The sequence below is a fragment of the Anser anser genome (genome assembly GCF_964211835.1).
Source record: "Anser anser genome assembly, chromosome: 2".
Taxonomy (NCBI): domain Eukaryota; kingdom Metazoa; phylum Chordata; class Aves; order Anseriformes; family Anatidae; genus Anser; species Anser anser.
Window position 1 is genome coordinate 163,030,829 of NC_139721.1, and position 20,887 is coordinate 163,051,715.

A 20,887-nucleotide genomic window follows, 5' to 3' on the forward strand; every position below is an offset into this window, starting at 1 on the left:
GATTACGTGAACCTTTCACATGACCAGTGCTGCCACACTCATGCGTCATAAGTAATGAAAATGATAACTCATGATCGTAAGAAGGTATTTAGTTTGATTTGCTACTTTTTTTCTTAAGTGTCTTCTCATTGTTTTAAAAACACATGAAGAAGTATTTTATTCAAGAAATTATTCAAGCTGCTGTGGCAAAGTGCAGTTTAAACAACTTTTCTAAAAAAATGTTAAAAACAACAAAAAAAGGTAAACTAACTTTAGCTGATTAGTCTTGTTTAGTTAAACCTGGAAGGAAGAAATAACTAATTCATAGTTCAAAAATCCTGATTTAATAAGAGCCTCATATTAGACCCATAGAATTCAAGGTGAAGGAAAAAACATGCATCTAAGTTGCTCTGTTGTAGAGAACAAGTGCTGGTATTCTATAGATCTACATTGACTCTCTAATTTCCAATCTTCAGAACCCTTTCAAGTTGTATTTATTAACAAGAAAAAAAAAAAAAAAAAAAGCATGTGTGGCTTGCTCCCCCTTCTGTCATTATCTGGAAAACCCAGCATTCAACATGCGGATTAGCAGTTTTCCTAGCTGCAAGGATCGCCGTACTCTGCTCTGTACAATTCCAGAACTCAGTACTCACACCTTCATTTATACCACAAATTCTGGTCATAAGAAGAGGACTTTGGTAATAGTAAAGAAACAAATCTTCACTTCATATGAGAGAGCCCTGCATCCTTACTCGTAAAGCTCAGTACTGGCTGATTTGCCCCAGCATGCCCCAATAACTACTACAGCTCACAAAACAAGACTGTTCTTCCCTCTTTATTGACTGATGGATTCTCAGGCAGATCTGTTAATTACACTGTTAAATAATAGTTAAAAACAAACCAAGGCCAGAGGAGTTTGAAGTGAAGTATCTAAACTGAAGCAGAAATTGGGAAGGAGGAGGCAGGGTAAGCTGGGCTGGGGTCTCCACTTCTGTATCACTGCAACTCAGACACCCTAACTGCCACGACCCCAGACCGTTAGATTCCAAGGCCTGGCTCAGATGGGACATCATCTAAATATGGAAATGGTTGCCCAAATGCAGCCAGATCAGGAGAGAAGAGATCTGTCCAGATACAGAGGCGCAAGGCAAGTCAAGGGGAAGCAGTATTGCAGCAATCCTAGAACACAGCCACAGAGATAGCAGCAGAGTCCCATTCCAGTCGGCAGGTGAGTGAGTCACGCTGGCCACTGTCAGTCTCCACAGAGAGCACCTGACCGACTGCTCTAGAGCTCACACATTGTGGGTCTTTTTGGTGAGCTGTGGATCTTCATCCACCAACTTTGACTTGAGATGTTCCTTATAGGCGAGGATGTCACCTTGCCACTTTGTGATTGTCTGCTTCTCACAGACCCAGATCTCCTGCGCAACCTGGAAGCAAATACACAAGGAAAGGGAGGTTTATAGTGCAGCATTTTATAGTTTTACCGAAAATATAAAATTAACCAAAATCTACTCTCTGAAGGAAAGAGAGTCTATTAAGCAAGGAGAGAGTCTATTAAGTTTCACACGTTTACTACCAAAGAAAGATATCTGCAGTGAAATATCCCACCTGGAGTTTTCTGAATAATTTATACAGGATTTTAGAACTAACAGTCCTTGAACCCTCCAAATTTTTTTTTTGTTGTTCATGGAATAAGAAGAAATTCACTTCCTGCTAAGATGGGAATTAGAAAAGGTAGTTCTTGACATGAACTACCTGGATATGCTGCACTGAAAAATAAAATTGTATCTGAACTTGCAGACAAAGCTATAGTTGATAAATCAGCACCTGACATTTCTGTGTATATGGAGTGACTTCCTTAACCTGTACAGATTGAGTGGTAAAGAAAACTGCTAGAACTACTCCAGTATCATTTAAAAACAATCTAGTTAAAGCCTCCACATGTGTCATGATTTCCATTTAACTTATTCTTCACTTTTAGCATTTTTTTTTCTTTCACATGCCTAAATGTTTTCCAAGACTAGGTAATTATTCCACATGTACATGGCAAGGGAATCATATGCAGTGATATTTTTCACTCACACATCTTTTCAGGATAAGGAACAGCTGAAAACAGTTGAAAACATCTTGCTTTAATTACTCAGTGTTGGAAAGTTGGTTTGCCAAAATTCACCACTCTTCTTACCTGCTGGATGAGTCTGAAGTCATGGCTGACGAGCATCATTCCTCCTTCAAATTCATTGATAGCATCTGCCAGAGCATCTATCGTTTCTATGTCCAAATGGTTGGTGGGTTCATCGAGGAAAAGCATGTGAGGATTCTGCCAGGCCAGCCATGCAAAGCACACACGGCACTTCTGCCCATCAGAGAGGTTCCGAATGGGGCTCACCTGACAAACACAGACACTATTTGCAGCTCTGCAGGGTAACTTAGAGCACCAGTTCCTAGACACCACACTGACCACAAAATATTCACAGTTCAAACTATGCTGCAGCTACATGACACAAGAGGACAAACGTAGGCTTACAACTAGACTAGGCTTCCTTTACCAGCAAAACAAGTGAATTCCAGAGGCTTCTGAAAAAGGGGTGTCCATAGCAAGACTCAGCTTGTGTTAGAGGTTCCAAAGGAAAGTTAATTGAGATCTGCCTAATGTTCATTGCATCCTGACAAAAGCCTAAACCTACTCTCAACTTCTTGAGTGACAAATGGAGAAGAACAGTGTAAAAATCAACGCTAACTGCAGCAATAATGACAACTCCCACCAAAATGTAATATACAGGAGCGTGGTGTGTTTAGAGTTAGAGCACCACTAGAGATTCTACACTCATCTGCTTGAGCCGTATGTTCCCCACACCCAGCTGAGAATATGTTCTGGCATTTCTTACTGGCATTCATCTCAGAAATAGAGATAAGCAAGGTAGTTCAAGTTATAATTGAAATATAATTGAGGCTAGCACTATGCCACAACCCGTCTTCCTTCACCTGGGTTCCGAGGAGGTCACCCATTCCAACCCACACATTGCTGCAACGCAAAGTAAGTTACTGTGAGCCATGAGTTATTTTTTCTCCAATTTTAAAGGCAGAGATGGAAAAAGCATTTAGATGCTGTGGTGCACCATGCTGCATACTGCATCACACTGTCAGGTATCTGTAGAACAACAGAAAATGCAACAGCTCTACTTCCCTAATGCGTAAGAAGAAAACCTCAACAGCTCATACTGACCTGCTGCTTCCCTGTCAGACCGTATCTGCCAATGATTTTTCTCATCTCCTCCTTCTCCTTGATCTCTGGGTAGCATTTCAGCATGTACTCCAAGGGTGAGAGGTCTAAGTCCAATTGCTCTTGCAAGTGCTAACAGAGAACAAAAGCCAGCTTCAGGCTGTGCATGCCACCCATCTCCCCCCTTATATCTCTCTGGTGCCAGCAAAGCAGCAGAATCCACGAGATGATAATCCCACCCCTGGCACATTCACTATGCTGAAACGTTATGGAAGCAGTCTCCATTTCAGGAGCAGGAGTGCTGCTTCAGAATAGCAGGCTTGTCCAACATCAAGCTTGGGCAACCATCTCTCCAGTAAAAGGTGAGAGGCTAAACAAAAAGGACCACAGCAAGCCTCTTTTCAGGGCAAGAACATTGGCTAGAGTCCATTCTGCCAAAAGAACAGTTCCCTCCCCAAGCTCAAGGCATAGAAAAGCAGCAGCAGGATGGGCCGTAGAAGCAGAAATAGAGGGACAAGATTCCCCATCCCTGTCAGCTTTTTCCTCAGCATTTCATGTCCATGGTAGTTGCTATAGGGAGTACCTGGTGGTATCTACCAATCTTTACATGTGAGTGCTTGCGGATCATCCCATCTGTGGGCAGCAGCTAAAAAGAGAAGATAGAAGTATTTCACCATGAAATCCCTTCTTTCACTGTATGCCAACCTTCTGGATGTCTGAACATATAGCATGACAGAAAAAGCCCTATACTGCAGCAAGACTTCAGGATTTCCAAAGTCTGATAGGGGTGCTCTCATAAATAAATGCAGCTTCATTGAAGACTACCCAAAGAATAAAGGGCCAGAACAGGGTAGACAATGCTAGGAGCATACCTCTCCTGTGAGCAGTTTCAGCAGTGTTGACTTTCCAGCTCCATTGGGTCCAACAAGAGCTACACGGGTATCCAGGTCAATCCCAAACTCCAAGTTATTATAGATCCATGGCTGCAAACCACAGAAATTATGACATATTATGCCTTTCCATTACTACCTAGACTCTCCATGCTGCACCCATAAAGCTCTGTCTTCAGCAGACTCAGCATTAACACTGCCAAGAAATCTGATCCACCGGTGATATGCTGCAGCCTGATTAGAAAACTTACCCAAAAGCCCCCATTACAAGGCAGAGGATACAAGTAAACTCCATACAACCCATGCACACTCCCTATACTCACCCCGTCCTTGGTGTATTTGAAGCTTACGTTCTGCACCATGATGACAGGAGGGGGGATTTTTCCACAGGGAGGGAAATAGAATGACAAAGTCTGTCAACACAGAATATCCACTTGTTAGACACCCTGGAGCACATACAGATCACTCCCTTCATTTCACTCCCTGTTCCCTCTGGCAACTCACTCACAGGTTTATCTGCTGGCTAATGATTCCCTATTTCTTTTCCTTTGAAGCAAATGGGTGCTTATACTCTTCAAACTAGCAGGAGCTGCTTTGAGCATCCTCCCTGATCTTCTCCAACTTTCAGACACTCATTTCTGTGTCTACAAAATGGCCTTACTGGTATGACAAATCCCCTTCTCTTCACTGGAAAAAAAAAAATAAGTCTCCTCTTTCCACTCTTCAGCAGTACCCTATCTTCAGTACAGGAATTTGGAAGGGAATCCTACTTTTGCTCTCAGCTGTGTCAGCCATTCCTGCCATCAGCTAAAGTTCATTTTGCTTATCTGGCCCAAGTTTCCTACACTGATCTCTAGACGCAATCCCACGTTTGATCCCACCTTATCGTTCACCACTCTCTCTGTCAATCCAGAAGCCATCATTTTTTGAAGGGTCTTCTCCTTGCTCTGAGCTTGCCTGGCCAGTTTTGCACTACCATGACCAAATCGCGCAATGTAATTCTGCAACGAAATACAGAGTTAGCCAAAAGCCACGATACAAAGGCTAGAGAGGTGTACGGCTGCGTAGGCAGAAAGATGGTCGTGCAGCTAGGCAGATACCTTCATGTGAGCAATCTGATCTTGTTCCCAGTGGAAACGCTTCATTTGATTTTCTTCTAGTTCCAAGCGAGTCTTTACATACTGATCATAATTTCCCTAAAGAGAGAGACCACAAAACATCAGACATGCCCCAGAGGACAGCTCCTCTGTTTTTGTTAGTTGCACAAGACACCATTCACTCACTGTGTAGTACTTCAGTTTGCGGTTGTGCATGTGGATTATGTTGGTGCAGACACCATTCAAGAAGTCCTGGGAGTGGGATATCAGCACAAGGATCCGCTTGAACCTGTGGCACCACAAAACTTAATAGAGACTAAGCTAGGAAAAGAATTGCTTGTTGGCCCTGATGGTGACAAAGGATTTACATGCAACAGATCTCTCTTGTTTACGGCCAGATTAAGAACAAAAAGATAGAAGCCTTAGAGATACTTCAGGAAATCTGCAGTAAAGCAGCGATGACCAGCTTTCTAAGACATCCTTCACCATAAGGCACTCTTCATCCATATTCATGAAGAGTCGAGAGCTGGCTACCTTTGTGGTGGATTACTACTGCTACTGCTGCAGAACTCCACTAGTGTCACACTTCTTAGAAGTTTCAACCTTTGCTTCTCATTTTCACCTTTTTACAGACTACCATCTCTTAGGTTCTCTATCACAGGTTCCTTTCCAAGTTTGTAAAATGACTGGCTAATGCCTCCTCCCAAAAAGAGAGAGGTTGAAATTCAGATTTCCTAAAATACCTGATATATAAAACAGACAAAATGTTCAACTGACACAGCTGAAAGAATAACCTCTGCAAATGAAAAGCCCTTCTCATGTGCTTATATGCACAGTCCTTTTAACACACAACCCAAATAACCTAGACTTCACAGCTATTCCTAAATCTTTTGCCTTAAGCATTAACATTTTAACTTTATTTAATAAAAACCAGTTGCATCCACATACTAGAACAAGATGAAACCAACAGACACAGACACTACAGTTGGTGAAGAGAAAAACAATATGCAAAAAGCTGAGCTGGAGGCCAGGTCTAGAAAGTTTACACTACTGGTACAGCACACGGTGCCGGTACACACCTCCCAGGTCTGCTCCTGGCTTTCAGGAAGTAAGTTTAACCTGTACCAGTATTTCTCACTTTTTTCACTAAGGAAGAGAAAGACTTATCTTGAATTCATTACCCTTGCACCAAGAACCGTTCTGCAAAAACATGTAACAGCAAGCACAAGGTATCGTAGAATCATAGAAACATGGGGTTGGAAAGGACCTACAAGTCCAACCGCCCTCCTATCACCAATTCTACCCACTAAGCTACTAAAAATATGTAAGTATAATTAGTAATGCAGTATAGTTACATAGCCACAAGAACTATAGACAGTTACTCCTGTAGCACTTGCTCACATGCTGACAAGATGTTCCAGCAGAAAACTACAACCTACGGAAGCTGCAAACTCCTTCATGCTTACGTTTTCAGCTCTTCTTCCAACCACACACAGGCATCCAAGTCAAGGTGGTTTGTGGGTTCATCTAGCAGCAGCATGAATGGACGAATGAAGAGGGCTCTAAAAGGAGAGGGGAGATGACAGCACAGGGTAAATGCAGGTACCCAAATTCTCTCAGCTCTCCTCTGAGTTCTTAGAACTGCGTTTATGGCTTTGCAGCATCAGGATCAGACAGGCATTTTCCCCGGAGGCAGCAGGCAGTATACCACTCACCTAGCAAGAGCCACCCTCATTCGCCAGCCACCACTAAAGTCCTTCAGCTTCTTCCTCTGCATGGCTGGTGTAAACCCCAGGCCGTGCAGGATACGTGAGGCCCGTGCTTCTGCCTTGTCAGCGTCCAGCTCCTCCAGACGTTCATACAACTCCATGAGTTTCTCACACTCCGCTGAAAAAGAGCCTGTCAGCACTTCTAACAGTAATTGGCTCTCAGCTGCACATCTACACAGCTGAGAAAGCTCATAGTCCATCTGCTTCACCACTATTCAGCCCCATCCACTCCTATGACTTAGACGCTTCTTAAGAAGTCACACTGGATAATTTCATCTACAGAAGTGGACTTTTCAACTAGTACCGGGCAGCTGGGAGAAAAAGTAATATGTAAAAACTCTGCCAAGGAACCCAAGTAAGACCCTTTCTTCAGTGGGAAGGGAAAGTGGAGGAAATGTCCCTTGTCCACAGGGACTCTGAAAAGCTTTACCATCCTCATGAGCCAGACGCTCTGCCTCTCGTTCTAACATGGCTCTCTCTGTATCCACCTCCATCACACATTGTAGAGGGGTCTTGTCACTGGGAGGCATCTCTCGGGTCAGGTGATAGATGTCAATGTGCTCTGGAATGGGCACTTCTCGTTTCCCAATAGCTGACAAAAGCATGGATTTCCCTGTGTGCACACAGACACTCCACAATTATTTGTATTCAGTAAGATATGTCACAAAGAAACAGACAAAACGCAGTCAGATCCTGCTGATTCCCTCCTTTTCCAACCCAAGAAAATCCTTAGGAATTTCTTGCCCATGAGGAATTAGAGACCTAGCAGAGCCACTGCAGTTCAGCCCTTACCCAGACTTAGGGAGCTGTATTTCTGCTGTGTATTTCCTGCTGTCTAACCAGGTCTAACATCTGTTACCAAGGCACCAGACTCTACAGACTTCTACCACGTAGGAAAGTAACGCACTCATCACTAGAGAGCCTGAAATCACCCCGTCACTCTTACTAGCTCATCAATTACACCCATATTCTGCATCTCTCTAGGTACAGCACCATCTTCTCCAGAGATTATACAGCTGTTTTCCCATTCAGACTAGATCACACACTCCCTACTCTTCCATACTATGCAAGTTCTCTGGCTAGTAGCATCATCACTGAGTTTATTGACACTGTTAAACAAAGCCTCCATACAGGCATCAGACATTCACAGAGCCCAGGCATCCCACTCTACTCTCCACAGAAAGAAGTCCAAATGCTTAGTCCAAAGGCAGGATGCAACCTCATAGTCCTAGTAGCAACTGGTCTTGCTGGGTGGGGAGATGTGGGAGGTGAAACCATCGTGTCTAACAGCCTTTTTTCTGGCTTTCAGCATTTACCACCCGAATCTGTCCAGCTTCTCAGCAGCACAGAACCTTCACCGAGCTCCAAGAAACCCATGACTGTGCCCTACAGCTTACCAATTCCATTGAGTCCAATCAGGCCGTAGCGCCTCCCAGAATTCAGCTCAAGTTTTGTATCACTCAGCAGCTCCTGGCCATGGAAGGTCAGCGAGAGGTTAATGATGTGCACGTCAGTGCTGTTGGGATGGGAAGCCAGCACTCCAGTCACAGCACGGGCAGCGGCTTTCTTTAATTCAAAGTCCTCCATCTCCTTCGTAAGAGCATCCACCTCTATATGCAGAGACAGACCAGAAGTATTACTGAATTACAAACACACAAGAACCCCATGGCGGGGGGGGCTGGAACTAGATGATCTTTGAGGTCCCTTCCAACCCAGGCCGTTCTATAATTCCATAAGGCCCTAAACCAATATAAGCAGGACGACAAAAACAACCAGTGTCTCTTTCTACAGAAATATCGAGGAAGCCTAGAGATGATGGTACTCAGTTTTTCAGCTCAGCGAATGGATATAAAATGGACTAAGAGGAACTTTCACCCGCTCTGAAAATAATAGCTGACCATTAAAACCCGTCGAGTAGCCAGAACAGCTAACCTGTTATCCATGCACGGTAGGACCAACCCTCAATGCAGAAAGGGCTGGGGCAGGGAAAAGGCTTAAACACTTCTGGTTGCAAGTTTAAGGACAGGGCTGGCCTAAACAGAACTTGGGCAGGGAACAAGCAACAGGGAAGATGTGAGAAGAGAAGCAGCAACATCAGAAGAGGCCCTACCAACTACTAAGATAATGTGTCCATTTGTAGACCCTCCTCTTCCTCTCCTCCTACAGTATAAGCAAATATTTCCTGTCTTGCTAACGTTCCATTTGCAGCCCCGAGTTACAGCCCGATTTTTACTACTTCGTGAGGCCCCGCCTGCCATCTGAAGAAGCAAATAGCATTACGGATCGCAGCAGCGCTCCAGCTGCTCAGAGCAGAATCCTGGTGTTCAGACGGTGGGTGTTCAGGTCAGCAAGGGATACCGCCGGGCTGCCAACATCTCACACAACACCTCACAAACGGCAAAGCCACTTGCCCAGCAAAAACAACGGTCAGCAAGGCAGGACGTGACTTAGCCAAGAAAGAGAAACGATGTAAACCGCACCGGCACGGTACCCCCTTGAAAGCACCCGTGCTGCAAGTAAACCGGGTACACAAACGAGCAAAGCAGGTGGGCGCGAAGAGGCACGAGGCAGTTTTGTCCTGGGCACGCAGCTACTGCCCAGGGAGCAGCCAGCAAGGAGCAGCCAGCAAGGAGCGCGCTGCCCTGCCCTGCCCAGCGACCCGTCCCCGGGGCTGCTCGAGCCCCCAGCCCCGCCGCCCCCCCCAGCCGCTGCTCCCGCCCCGCGCTCTCGGAGCGCTCAAAGCGCGTGTCCCGCGCCGCCGCCGCGCGGCCCAGGCTCCGCCAATAGGAGGGCGACATGCAAATGAGCCGGGGGAGCGGACGGCGATTGGCCGGCTCGGTCCGGCAGCGGGCGGGGCGGGCGCCGAGACCCCGCCCGGAGCCGGCGGCACGGGGCGGGCACCGGGCGGGCACCGGGCGGGCACCGCCGGGCGCCGCCGGGCTCACGCGCGGGCACCGACGGGGGGCCTGCGGTCGGAGCCCGGCCGCACAGCGTCCGTGCCGGCGGCACCAGCACGCAGGAGTCTGTGGAGGATCACGGGGGTGCCGGCCACAAACTGGGTGCAGGAGACGGCATCCTGCAGCGTGCCCCCGGCCTCGGGCTGCCCCGCGTCTCGCACTCGGTGCCTCCCGAAACGCCGCACTGCCGGCACTGCCTCAAGTCTTCGCTGCCCGGAGAAACAGTGGTGTGCCCCACAGCCCACGGGTCAGCAGGCGGCTGAGCACACAAGTAAACGACCAGTGAGCTTTACCTCGCCTACTTCCTCCAGGGAGGTTAGGCTCTGCGAACCAGGTGCACCCCAGAAAAACGGACGAGGGGAAGTTCATTGCAATATCATTATTTTTAGTTAAGAAACCAGACCCTACAGTGGTTCCTGCAGCGGGAGGAAAAAAAAAAGGCAGGTCTGGACATCAAATACCAGAAGATCAGGTCAGTATCTGCTCGTGCGGGAGACGATGCTCTCGGCACCCTCTGCCTTCACTCAGCAAACCTCACGAGAGAACCCAGGAACGCTTCAGCCACGCGCGCTGCACGAAGGCACCGCGCAGCTTACCGGCGTCCTGCCGGCCCTGAAGGCAGAGCAGCTCTGACAGCAGCCCCGCGGCAGGCTCGGTGCGGCACAAGAGCAAGCCCGCAGGGTGCTCCATGGGGAAGAACGAGCGTCCCGATTCACCGATCCACGGGCACCAACAGACGCGCACGGCGGCTGCCCGCGAGCAGGCCCCCGCTGCACGCCCCCCACGGGGCTACCGGGCCGACCCCCGCGCGGCCCCTGGGCAGCGCCCGCCCCACGGGGCGCACCGCCACGGGCCGGGCACCCACCGGCGGCCGCGCTCGCGAGTCCCGGCCGGAGCGGCGGGGCCGGGCAGCACCGCGCCGCGGCCGCCCCTCACCTGGCAGCGCCGTTCCGTTGGCCTCCGGGGGCCGGGCCTCCTGCGGCTCCGTCCCGGCATCGCCGTTCTCCTCCGGGGCGCGGCGGGGCCGCTGCCGGGCCTTCGCCGCCTCCTTCTTCTTGGCCGCCTTCTTCTTGGCCAGGTCCGAGGGCATGGCGGGGCGGAGGGGAGCGGCTGCGGGGCGACACGGGCCGTTAGGCCGCGCCGATCCGGCCCGCACCGGGCCGCCCCGCCCCAGTTCTCCGCCCCGGCCCGGAGCACGCGGCGCCGCCGGGCCCGGCCGAGGGCCGCCCGCCCCCCTCTGGGCCGCCCGCCCCGCGCCGCCCCACCCGCCCGGCCCGGCCCGGCCCGCTCCCCCCCGCCCCCCCCGCCTCCGCCGCCGCGCCAGGCCCGGCCGCGCCGCCCGTACCGGCCGCTCGGCGCTTTCCCTCTGTCGCACCAGGACAGCTGCCACCGCGTGCGCGCGCCCCGCCCCCCGGCGCAGCGGCCAATCGGAGCGCGAGGCGTCACCCGCGCCGGGCGGCCGCGCCGCGCTGCCGAGGGGGGGCCGCGCTCCCGCCCCCGGCCGGCCCCGAGCGCGCGGTCGGCTCCCGGGCACTGCGCGTCCCGGCGTGCACCGCGCCGCCTCCCGGGCCCCGCCCCCGGCGCGCTACCATAGAGGCGACGCAGGCGGCAGGTAGAGCGGCGCCATAGAGGAAAGGGGAAGCGGAAGCGCGGCCGGGCGGCGATGAGGCGGCTGAGGTGGCAGCGGCGGGAGCGCGGCCGGGCGGCAGCCGCTGCCTCCCCCCTGCGCCGCTGGCACGGAGCTCCGGGACGGCCCCGGCCCTGCCCGCCGCTGGGAGCGCCCCGCGGCCGCTGACCCGCGCGCACTGAGGCCGGGGCCGGTGCCCGGTGCCGCCCCGCGCCCGCCGCCCGCAGGCCCCGCCGCCGCCCGCCCCGCGTCCCCGTGCCGGCGATGTCCGAAGGCCGCCGGAGCGGCTCCGTGAGCCTGCACAGCCGGTAGCGGGCCGGGGGCCGCCACCCTCGCCCGCACCGGACCCGACCCGACCCGACCCCCCCGCGGCCGGGTGCCGCCATGCGCCTGGCTGCGCTGCTGGCCGCGCTGCGGCCCGTGCTGCCGCTCGTGCTGGGCCTTTCCCTGGGCTGCAGCCTGAGCCTGCTGCGCGCCTCCTGGAGCCACGGCGCCGGCGAGGACCCGTGCCTGGGGGCGGCGGGCCGGGCCGGGCCCCCCGCCGGCGGAGCGCAGCCGGAGGCCGGAGATGGGCGGCCGGGCCAGGGGCACGAGGACTTCAGGCCCCGGATTGTGCCGTACTACAGGGACCCCAACAAGCCTTACAAGAAAGTGCTCAGGTAAAGTCAATGTGTTTTGGTTTTTTTTTCCGAGGAAAATAACTTCATACGAATGGCGTTTGGGGTTCTGCAACTTCAAATCAGTTAAAGAAGAAAGAGCACAGTTGTACCAGCATGGCGTAGTGGCCTAGTTTGCTATCTTAAAGGAGCACGGAAGTGAATTTAAAAAAGTCTCAGACTGAGATATATGCATCTAATAGAGTGTGTTAAATTACTCTTAAAAACATGTTAACCAGTATGCTCATTAGGAGAGTTCTAAGCTATTAGCAATAACTTGTATCGCTTGTTAGTAGTTACCTCTAATTTTTTTTGACTTGCACAGTTTCCTAGATCGCATAAGTAATGCGAGGTTGTAGGTTCCTTGAAGGAAGGAAGTGTTTTTTAAAAATGTGATTATTTTTTTTCCTAGTGAATCTACTCTTAAAGCTCTCCTTTTAGGCTTAACTGTTCTCACAGTCAGTAGACTCTAACAGATAAAGTCTTACACCAAGTGACTGAGCAGTTACAAGGCTTGACTGTAATGAGGATGTTCTAACGCTAAATTAGTGTACTTCAATTTTTATCCTTTCTTTACAGAACTCGTTACATCCAGACAGAATTGGGATTCCATGAGAGACTGTTTGTGGCAGTGCTGACTTCCAAGGCTACCCTGAATACGTTGGCCGTGGCAGTGAACAAGACTGTAGCCCATCACTTCCCACGCCTGCTGTATTTTACAGGGTTGCGCAGTGCCAAGGTGCCTCATGGCATGGTGCTTGTGGCCCATGGAGACGAGCGTCCTATCTGGCTGATGTATGAGACCATGTACTATATCCATCAGCACTTCGGTTCTGACTATGACTGGTTCTACATCATGCAGGATGACACCTATGCACAGGCTGAACAGGTCAAGGCTCTGGTGACACACCTAAGCATTAACCAAGATGTCTACCTGGGACGAGCAGAGGAGTTCATCGGGGGAGATGAGCAGGCCCGCTATTGCCATGGTGGCTTTGGCTACCTGCTATCCCGCAGCCTGCTTCTGAAGCTCCATCCTCACCTGGACAGCTGCCGCAACGAGATCCTTAGTGTGCGCCCAGACGAGTGGCTGGGGCGTTGCATCATTGATTTCCTGGGTATCTCTTGTATTTCCCAGCTCCAGGTACTACCTCCCTCCCCAGCATTTTGCGTTAGCTAAGTCTGACAGAACCTATGCCCTTGCTAGTCCCTGCTGCTCAGCAGAGGAACTTTTCTGTGAGACCCTACTGGGTTAGGGGAGGAAAGGGTTGTCTGGTGTGGCAGCACAAGGGAGATGCCCATAACGAAAGCTGAGAGGCTGGGGGAGAGAGCACATGCTTTGTTTTTTGGAGGTTGGATAGAGGGTGCATTGGTACTAAGAAGTAAGCAGGCGTGTAATTTATGGAGGTAGGGTATGGAGGGTAACTGTTGTGTTCTTGTCTCTGGGTACTGCACTCGGCACAGAGAGAGAGGCGGATGCATGTCTTGGGTGAGGGAAGGCTTCGCTGTGAACATTAGAGTTCCATGCCAGTCTTCCTGGCTCTTGTTCGCTTCAGGGTCAGCATTATCACACTTATGAACTGGCCAAAAATGCTGAGCCAGAAAAGGAGGAAGAAGAGGAGTTCCAAGCAGCTCTTGCTGTGCACCCTGTTTCTGACGTGACATTGATGTACCGTCTGCACAAGCACTTCAGCAGGATCCAGCTGGAGAGAGCCTACCAGGAGATCCAGGAACTCCAGGTATGTGGTGAGGGGTATCTGCAAATATAGCTCATCCAAACAGGTTTCCTTTTCTTTCAACTCTGTCAAAGAAGATTGTTTCTGTTTGTAGGTGGCCATCAGCCAGACACAGGAGATAGTCCTGCATCTTAGAAGTAGCACTTCTGATACCGTGCTGTCCAAAAGCTGGTGTGATACTATTAGGATATGCTTCTAGGTGGTGAGGCAGGTCTGGGTGGGAAATGGACACTCTTCCTTGAGAGAGTGTCAGTATGTGTTCTTTTTGCACAGATGCAGATCAGGAACCTGACATCACTGACTCCTGCAGGTGAGGCAGGCTTGACGTGGCCTGTGGGGATTAATGCCCCATTTCTTCCAAAGACACGTTTTGAGGTAATCAGCTGGGACTACTTCACTGAGCAGTACCTCTTCTCCTGTCCTGACGGCTCTCCCAAGTGTGAGCTCTCTGGAGCCAGCAAAGCAGATGTCAGTGACATTATTGAGTCAGCACTTGAGCAACTGAACAGTCGCTACCAGCCTTTGCTCCGCTTCAGCAAGCGGCAGTTGCTGAATGGCTACCGGCGTTTTGACCCCACACGGGGCATGGAGTATACACTGGACCTACTGCTGGAGGCGGTGACCCAAAAGGGCCACAGTCACGTTCTGGTCAAACGAGTGAGCTTGGTGCGGCCCTTAAGTAAGGTAGAAATTATTCCCATGCCGTATGTAACAGAGGCCACGCGGGTGCAACTGGTGCTTCCGTTGACAGTACAGGACTTGGATTTTGTGGCGAACTTCCTGGATATGTATGCTATGAACACACTGGACACACATGATAATGCCTTGCTGACTTTGCTTTTCATCTACCATCCGTACGATGCTCAGCGAGTCAGCCAAGTGGATGTATTTGCTGGAGTCAAGACCATGGTAGGAGAACTGGAGAAACGTTATGCAGAAGTTAAAATCCCCTGGATTAGTGTCAAAACTGAGGTGCCATCACAAGTGAAACTCATGGATATAGTCTCAAAGAAGCATCCTGTAGACACTCTGTTCTTCTTGGCCAGTGTCTGGACAGAAATAAACATGGAGTTCCTGAACCGCTGCCGAATGAATACTATCAGCAATTGGCAGGTCTTTTTCCCAGTGCATTTTCAAGAGTTCAACCCTGCACTGGTATACCGTGGCGAGCAGACTGCTTCCTCCAGCACAGACTTCCTGAGGGATGGGCATTTTGACAGACATTCCTTTGCTGAGGCCTGCTTTTACAACTCTGACTACATGACAGCACGTACCAAGCTAGCAGCTGATATCCTAGACCGAGATGAGGTGCTGGAGGGCATGGAAGTATTTGATGTCTTCCTCCACTATTCTGGTTTGCACTTATTTCGGGCTGTGGAGCCAGGGCTAGTGCAGAAATATGCACTGAGGAGCTGCAATCCCCGGCTTAGTGAGGAGTTATACCACCGTTGTGTCCTCAGTAACTTGGAGGGGCTTGCATCGCGCTCGCACTTAGCCATGGCCCTCTTTGAGCAGGAACAGGCCAACAGTACTTGAGAGACTGGAACCATCAAGAGTTACTCAGCACCTTAACACTTGTCACTTTCCATCCCCTTCCCGGCCTAGCCGTGGGTGAAGGGCGTGTGAGGTCAAGGGAGGAGGGAGGCTTTCCCAGCCTTGCCCTGCAGCACAGGCATGGGCTGTGGGGAGAGGCTGTTTTTGTGGGGTTTTAGTTTTTTTGTGTGGACTCCTTTGGTTTTTTTGTTGTTGTTTTACTGTTTTGTTTTTTTTAATCAATAAAGATTTCTTTCCAAGCAGAGTGATATAGTTTTAAACTTTATAGGCTCTGGGATGAGGGATGGAAAAAGAGCTGTAGAGTTGATCTTAATTTAAGCTATGCAATTCTGATAAGCAGTGCAGAGACGGTGAACGTGAGATGTGTACTGAAGCAAGGTTACCTTGGCTATGCCACCCTTGGTGCTGTTGTTCCACCTTGTCATGTTTGTCTCTTCGTGCATTCATTTTCAAGGAGACAAACACAGTTTGTCTGGTTTGCTACTGGACAGAACTGTTCAGTGCACTTCTACTTCGCTATATTTGCCTCCTCTGCAACTGCAGAACATTCATTTTGCTTTGTGATCTGGGAAGGTAAAGGAACCTTTGAAGAGTGAAAACAAGCTAGCTGTAAAACTTTCTAGTTATGAGTGGTTGTGTTCCTCCAACCACTGTTTTGCTGGTCTATTATGATCCTAGCAGGAGAGGCACTCGGACTGCAAAAGGTAATATTTAAAATGTTATGTGTTAAAGAGAATAGTATGGATATTCTCTTACATCCCTTTAGATACTGGGAACCATGAGTAGCGTAGCATTAGCTCCAATCCGCATGCAGCACCGATCAGATCCTAGCTGTAGAACAGATACTCCCATTTTGTCTATTAGAGGATTTTCATACGAGAAAACAACTCCGTCAGACAGAAAGGATATTTGTATGAGAACTTATTTTAGATGAAGTCAAGGCACACATGTGGTGTAATTGCTAGTGTGAGAGGAAGGTGCTTCCAGGCTCTCCTGTCACAACGAGCCATTGAGGTTTTTCTGTGGCTGAGGATTTTGTGTAGCACAACACAGGCCTGAAGGCCATGCTGGACATGCAAGCACAGCACAGGCTTGCACCTACTCCAGGTAACTGTTACATGAAAATCATTTGAATGCAGTTATTTAATTACTAAACAGTAAGATTACAGGTTCCCCTCATAGACCAGGAAGCACTTCTGTGCCGTACGGATGACGGAGCCCTAGCACAGGATGCTCAGAGAGGTTGTGGAGTCTCACTTCTTGGCGATCTTCAAAAGCCACCTGGATGTCCTGTGCAGCCTGCTCTGGGTGGCCCCGCTGGAGCAGGGGTTGGACCATTCTACCAACCTCAACCAATCTGTGAAGTTACGCAACAAATGAACCAAGTGAGTTAAGAATTGTTCAGCATATCAAATGAGCCATTTTTTTGATTTGGGCACTTCTAGTTAGGTCAAAGGGGGGCAGCTCTTCACCCAGTGTTATTTGATCCTTTAATTGATGATTTGCAAGCAAATGTAAGTTCTCTATTGACAAAATCTGCGTGTGATATAAAAACTGTGTACTGCAGAAATAGGTATTAAGAAAGGGTAACAACAGAGAGTAGTGTGTAGCAGAGTAAGGTTATTCAAACAGATTTTGTCTTAAAACGTTCAAATACAGTTACGTGCCTGGTGAAAATAAAGGCATGCCACTTCCCCAGAAAGGATGTATCAAAAAGAAAAGTCTGAAAAGAATTTGTATTGATGGCAATTAGGTTGCCAATTGGCATTAATTTAACCAGGACCCACTATTTTAGGCACTAAAATACAGAGCTCGTGCAGCCCTGAAAAGTTTACGGTTTAAGACTTAGACATGAGATAATGGGTTTATACAGGTAGACAATCTTGAGTAAACAAGTGTTGTTGATTTGAGACAGCAATAATGCCCCCGAGATGCAGAACTCTGAAATCTGAGAGATGCAGAACTTTAATTACATAGGAGGTTGTGAGGTGATCTGTTTAGAGTGTGTAAGTACATAAACTGTCTGAAAATGCTGGATACTAAAGAGGTTTTTAATCAGGTGGGGTTAAGGGATAAGAACAAAAGCACCAGAACCAATAGCTTTAAACTGAAGCAAATAATTTCAGCCGAAAATAGGCATATGCTTATAGGGGTCTGATTAACTGGTGAAATTACAAAGCAGTAGTTTTTTTAGTAAGTTTGAATTTGTCTGGTTTGTTACAGGTCATCGGGGTCCCACATGAAGTGACCTGTCATACGTACAGGCAGAATTATTTGTCCTTCATGGGCTTAAATTTCATGACTGTAAATAGCAGATGAAAATTGCAAAAGAGAAATCGATCAAAGGCTATTAAGTACAAAGCCAACACCTCTGTCACAGTAGGTCTCTGAATCAAAAAATACTGTGAGCTAGGACAGCATGGCAGGAGCTATTGCTATATGTCTGCCCTGTTTTATGGTCTTTTCTAGGCATTCATTATTGGCTACTGTCAGAAACAGAATAAATGAGTCAGATGTACTTATGATTTGACCCTGTACCAACATTTTATGTCATTATCTGAAAAGAAGGAACAATCTTCTTCAAGGACGCTCTTTAGTTCAGCCTGAAATGATGAACTGTATGAAGATCGTGACACAGAATTCTTGGACTGTACTGGGGTCATGGACTGGTCAAGAAGACAAATCATGAGTGTAAAATTCAGCTTTGTAAAACTCAGAAAATGCATACCCTCATTAGCTGTCTGTTGTGTCTGCAACTGTGCTTATTCTGTTACGTTCCAGGTACGTGTACTTTTGTGTATACTTCACTTTCTTCACGCTCCATGTACTTGAATATTCTTTCTTGTCTTCAGTTGTAGTAGGGGTAACTTGCTCCTCTGGATGTGCAAGACAGGCTTGCTTAACCCTTATTCTGTGGATTTATTTTTTTCTGATCCGAGAGAAAAATGAACAGAATATGTTACAAACACAGGAAGCTTTTTTCCCAGCTGCATTTTTAGCTCCAGAAAATTGGTGAAAATAGACTCACCGTCTCCTCTCCTATGAAGGAGCTGTCACCCTATTCCTAACTAATGATGCTTACACTTTTCTTTTTAATTATTATTATTATTAATGCAGGTGTTGTGAAAAATACTGTATCTGATCATGGTGTATATCAATCTTCTCCAAGACTCTGGAATATAAATAATGTGACCTTTCCAGGTAAGGGGGATGTGCAGCCCCTCTCATCTGGGCAACCTGCATGGTTTGCCACTCTACTCCCTTGACACTCCTAAGCAGCTCAGTTGTGTACATATCCCTAGAATGGCTGCAGATATCACAGTCGCAGCCAACAGCATTCTGAATTTTCCCACTGCAAAGTGGTTCGCAGCTAGTTGCTGGCACTCTGGAGCGTGCAAGAAGATAACCTGCAGATGGTCTAGGCTGTTCCATAGGCAAGGTTGGGAGTTACTCAAGTTAGTCAAGACCGGATACTGAGAACAATATAATCTCATCAATAGGTACGTATTTCCCTATCAAAATCAAAGTATTCTTTCTCAACACAATCCTCTATTCTTTACTCCAGAATGAAGACTTATTTTCTGAGGAACTTGCTCTCTCCTATTCGGCTTTGAGAATTACCTAGTCACATACCTCATGAAACATACTTTCCAGTACTTCAAAACACAGACATGCTCGCTCGCTTAAACAGTCTCCTGCAAGTAGTCCTGGCCTGAACCACCAAAGGGGTTTCTTGCAACACCATCTCAGGGCCCTCATGGGTCATGTCCCTTAGGCAAAGGTAGTCATCCTCTCTTGCATTCCTATATCACGTTATCTTTCCTGGATGTACACAGCCCTTACGTATCTTCTCAATGTGCATTCTAAACCTTTTCTTCCAGGATGCTCAAAGATGGCAGGTTCTGGATTACAGGTAATGCAAAAACTTTCTGTTTACTACTGTGTTTCCAGTGCAAATAGCTGTGGCAAGAAGGCGGCTAACAGCGTCGTTGGCTGCATTAGGCAAAGTATCGCTATCAGGTCAAGAGAGGTAGGTGATCCTTCTCGGCATTGGTGAGGCCACACCTGGAGTGCTGGGTCCAGTTCTGGGCCACCCCAGTACAAAAGAGACCTGGACACACTGGAGTCCAGCGTAGGGCCAGGAAGATGCCGCAGGGCCCGGAGCCCCTCTGCTGTGAGGAGAGGCCGGGAGAGCTGGGGCTGCTCAGCCTGGAGCAGAGGAGGCTCCGGGGGATCCCGGCCGTGGCCGGCAGCACCTGCAGGGAGGCGCCGAGAGGCCGGAGCCGGGCTCTGCCCGGCGGTGCCCAGGGCCGGGCCCGGCGGCCCCGGGCCCGGCCCGGAGCCCGGGAGGCTCCCCCTGCCCCCCAGCAGCACGTCCGTGCCGGGCGGGTGCCGGAGCCCTGGCCCAGGCTGCCCCGAGAGGGGCTGGGGGCTGCTCCCTGCACAGCTCCAGCAGCGCCTGCCCGTGGGGCTGGGCGCCGGCTCCGGGGGCTGCTGGAGCACGCCTGGGACCAGAGGGACCCGGGGGGCCCTGACAACCTCAGCAGTTCTGTGATGCTGTGAGAAGCTTGAAAATATGACACATAGGAAAAATGCATTCTGAAGGCACATCAATACATATCCCCAATTTAAAAATACCCAGTAAGATATAAATCCACCGCATAATCTTTACAAGATTTTATTTTAGTTTTTAGGCTTACGCCATTTCTGAGCGCCTGGAGTCGGAAATATTGCTTGGCTTCTGCTCATCTCATACTCCTTTTAAATTGAGTTGTTTCCCTTTACCCCTTTCTCATAGCTCCTCGGAGCATCACTCAAAATTACTCACTCTCAGTGCTCATCCTATACTAACTCCCCTGCTCATCCCTCATTGCTTCCAGTGCTTTTTCAACTTAGGTCAGACTCTCTTCAGTGCTTCTTCAAATTATTCTTTGAAAGTGTACTTCATAAATGCCTTCCACTGGGTATTCACTAATGTTCCTTGTCTTTCCTCATTATTATTGGCATACCGTACCAGATCCACAGCCCACCAAACCCAGTGCCCTCGCTTAAGAGCTAGAACAACAAAAAGTAAAAATAAAAAAGTATGCAAATTTAGGATAATAATTCTTGGCAGAGACGAGTTTTGAATTTGAAACGTTATACACGCTTCGAAGCCTTTTTCTTCCCGCGCTCACTTGTAAAACGCGGCTACTTTTGGTACCGTCAGTACCAAATTTCTCGCCGCATCTTGGTAACTCGGTGCCCTCGCAGTGCCCGCGGCCACCCTCGCTCGGCACGGGGCAGAAGCGCCGAGCGCACCCCCGGGCACCTCTCCCGAGCCGGCGGCCCCGGCCCTGCCCCGCGGCCCTCGCGCCCCTCCCGGCGCTGCCGGCCCGGCCCCGCCGCCAGGTGGG

At 49.4% G+C, this 20,887-nt stretch overlaps 2 protein-coding genes across 3 annotated transcripts; one reads left to right on the top strand and one right to left on the bottom strand.

The window, feature by feature from the left end:
* Positions 1 to 798: 798 nt before the first annotated feature.
* Positions 799 to 11,457, bottom strand: LOC310893673 (ATP-binding cassette sub-family F member 2). Of its 2 annotated transcripts, XM_083822972.1 has the most exons (15): positions 11,264 to 11,457; positions 10,855 to 11,028; positions 8,359 to 8,571; positions 7,392 to 7,574; positions 6,908 to 7,079; positions 6,659 to 6,754; positions 5,379 to 5,481; positions 5,196 to 5,291; positions 4,977 to 5,096; positions 4,419 to 4,508; positions 4,078 to 4,188; positions 3,789 to 3,851; positions 3,209 to 3,337; positions 2,168 to 2,371; positions 799 to 1,409 (listed from the first exon to the last, which is right to left on the bottom strand). In XM_083822972.1, exons 2-15 carry the CDS (start codon positions 11,006 to 11,008, stop codon positions 1,272 to 1,274), a joined length of 1,872 nt encoding a protein of 623 aa, XP_083679098.1. In that variant the 5' UTR covers positions 11,009 to 11,028; positions 11,264 to 11,457; the 3' UTR covers positions 799 to 1,271. The 2 variants fall into 2 exon arrangements, with proteins under 2 accessions (XP_083679098.1, XP_083679099.1); XM_083822973.1 differs by lacking the exons at positions 10,855 to 11,028; positions 11,264 to 11,457 and adding an exon at positions 9,242 to 9,359.
* A 332-nt stretch (positions 11,458 to 11,789) lies between these two features.
* Positions 11,790 to 15,735, top strand: CHPF2 (chondroitin polymerizing factor 2). Its single transcript, XM_083822971.1, has 4 exons — positions 11,790 to 12,204; positions 12,781 to 13,345; positions 13,758 to 13,940; positions 14,211 to 15,735. Exons 1-4 carry the CDS (start codon positions 11,930 to 11,932, stop codon positions 15,471 to 15,473), a joined length of 2,286 nt encoding a protein of 761 aa, XP_083679097.1. The 5' UTR covers positions 11,790 to 11,929; the 3' UTR covers positions 15,474 to 15,735.
* The last annotated feature ends 5,152 nt before the right edge of the window (positions 15,736 to 20,887 follow it).

What these genes read in the sequence shown, in the direction of transcription:
- CHPF2 (XM_083822971.1), top strand. Translation starts at nt 11,930, where the DNA reads ATGCGCCTGGCTGCGCTGCTGGCCGCGCTGCGGCCCGTGCTGCCGCTC. An exon ending in CTTGTATTTCCCAGCTCCAG is followed by an intron (nt 13,346 to 13,757) that starts GTACTACCTCCC and finishes TGTTCGCTTCAG; the next exon opens with GGTCAGCATTATCACACTTA. An exon ending in AGGAGATCCAGGAACTCCAG is followed by an intron (nt 13,941 to 14,210) that starts GTATGTGGTGAG and finishes CTTTTTGCACAG; the next exon opens with ATGCAGATCAGGAACCTGAC.
- LOC310893673 (XM_083822972.1), bottom strand. Translation starts at nt 11,008, where the DNA reads ATGCCCTCGGACCTGGCCAAGAAGAAGGCGGCCAAGAAGAAGGAGGCG. An exon ending in ATGAGGGTGGCTCTTGCTAG is followed by an intron (nt 6,755 to 6,907) that starts GTGAGTGGTATA and finishes CTCTCCTTTTAG; the next exon opens with AGCCCTCTTCATTCGTCCAT. An exon ending in ATCAGATTGCTCACATGAAG is followed by an intron (nt 5,097 to 5,195) that starts GTATCTGCCTAG and finishes ATTTCGTTGCAG; the next exon opens with AATTACATTGCGCGATTTGG.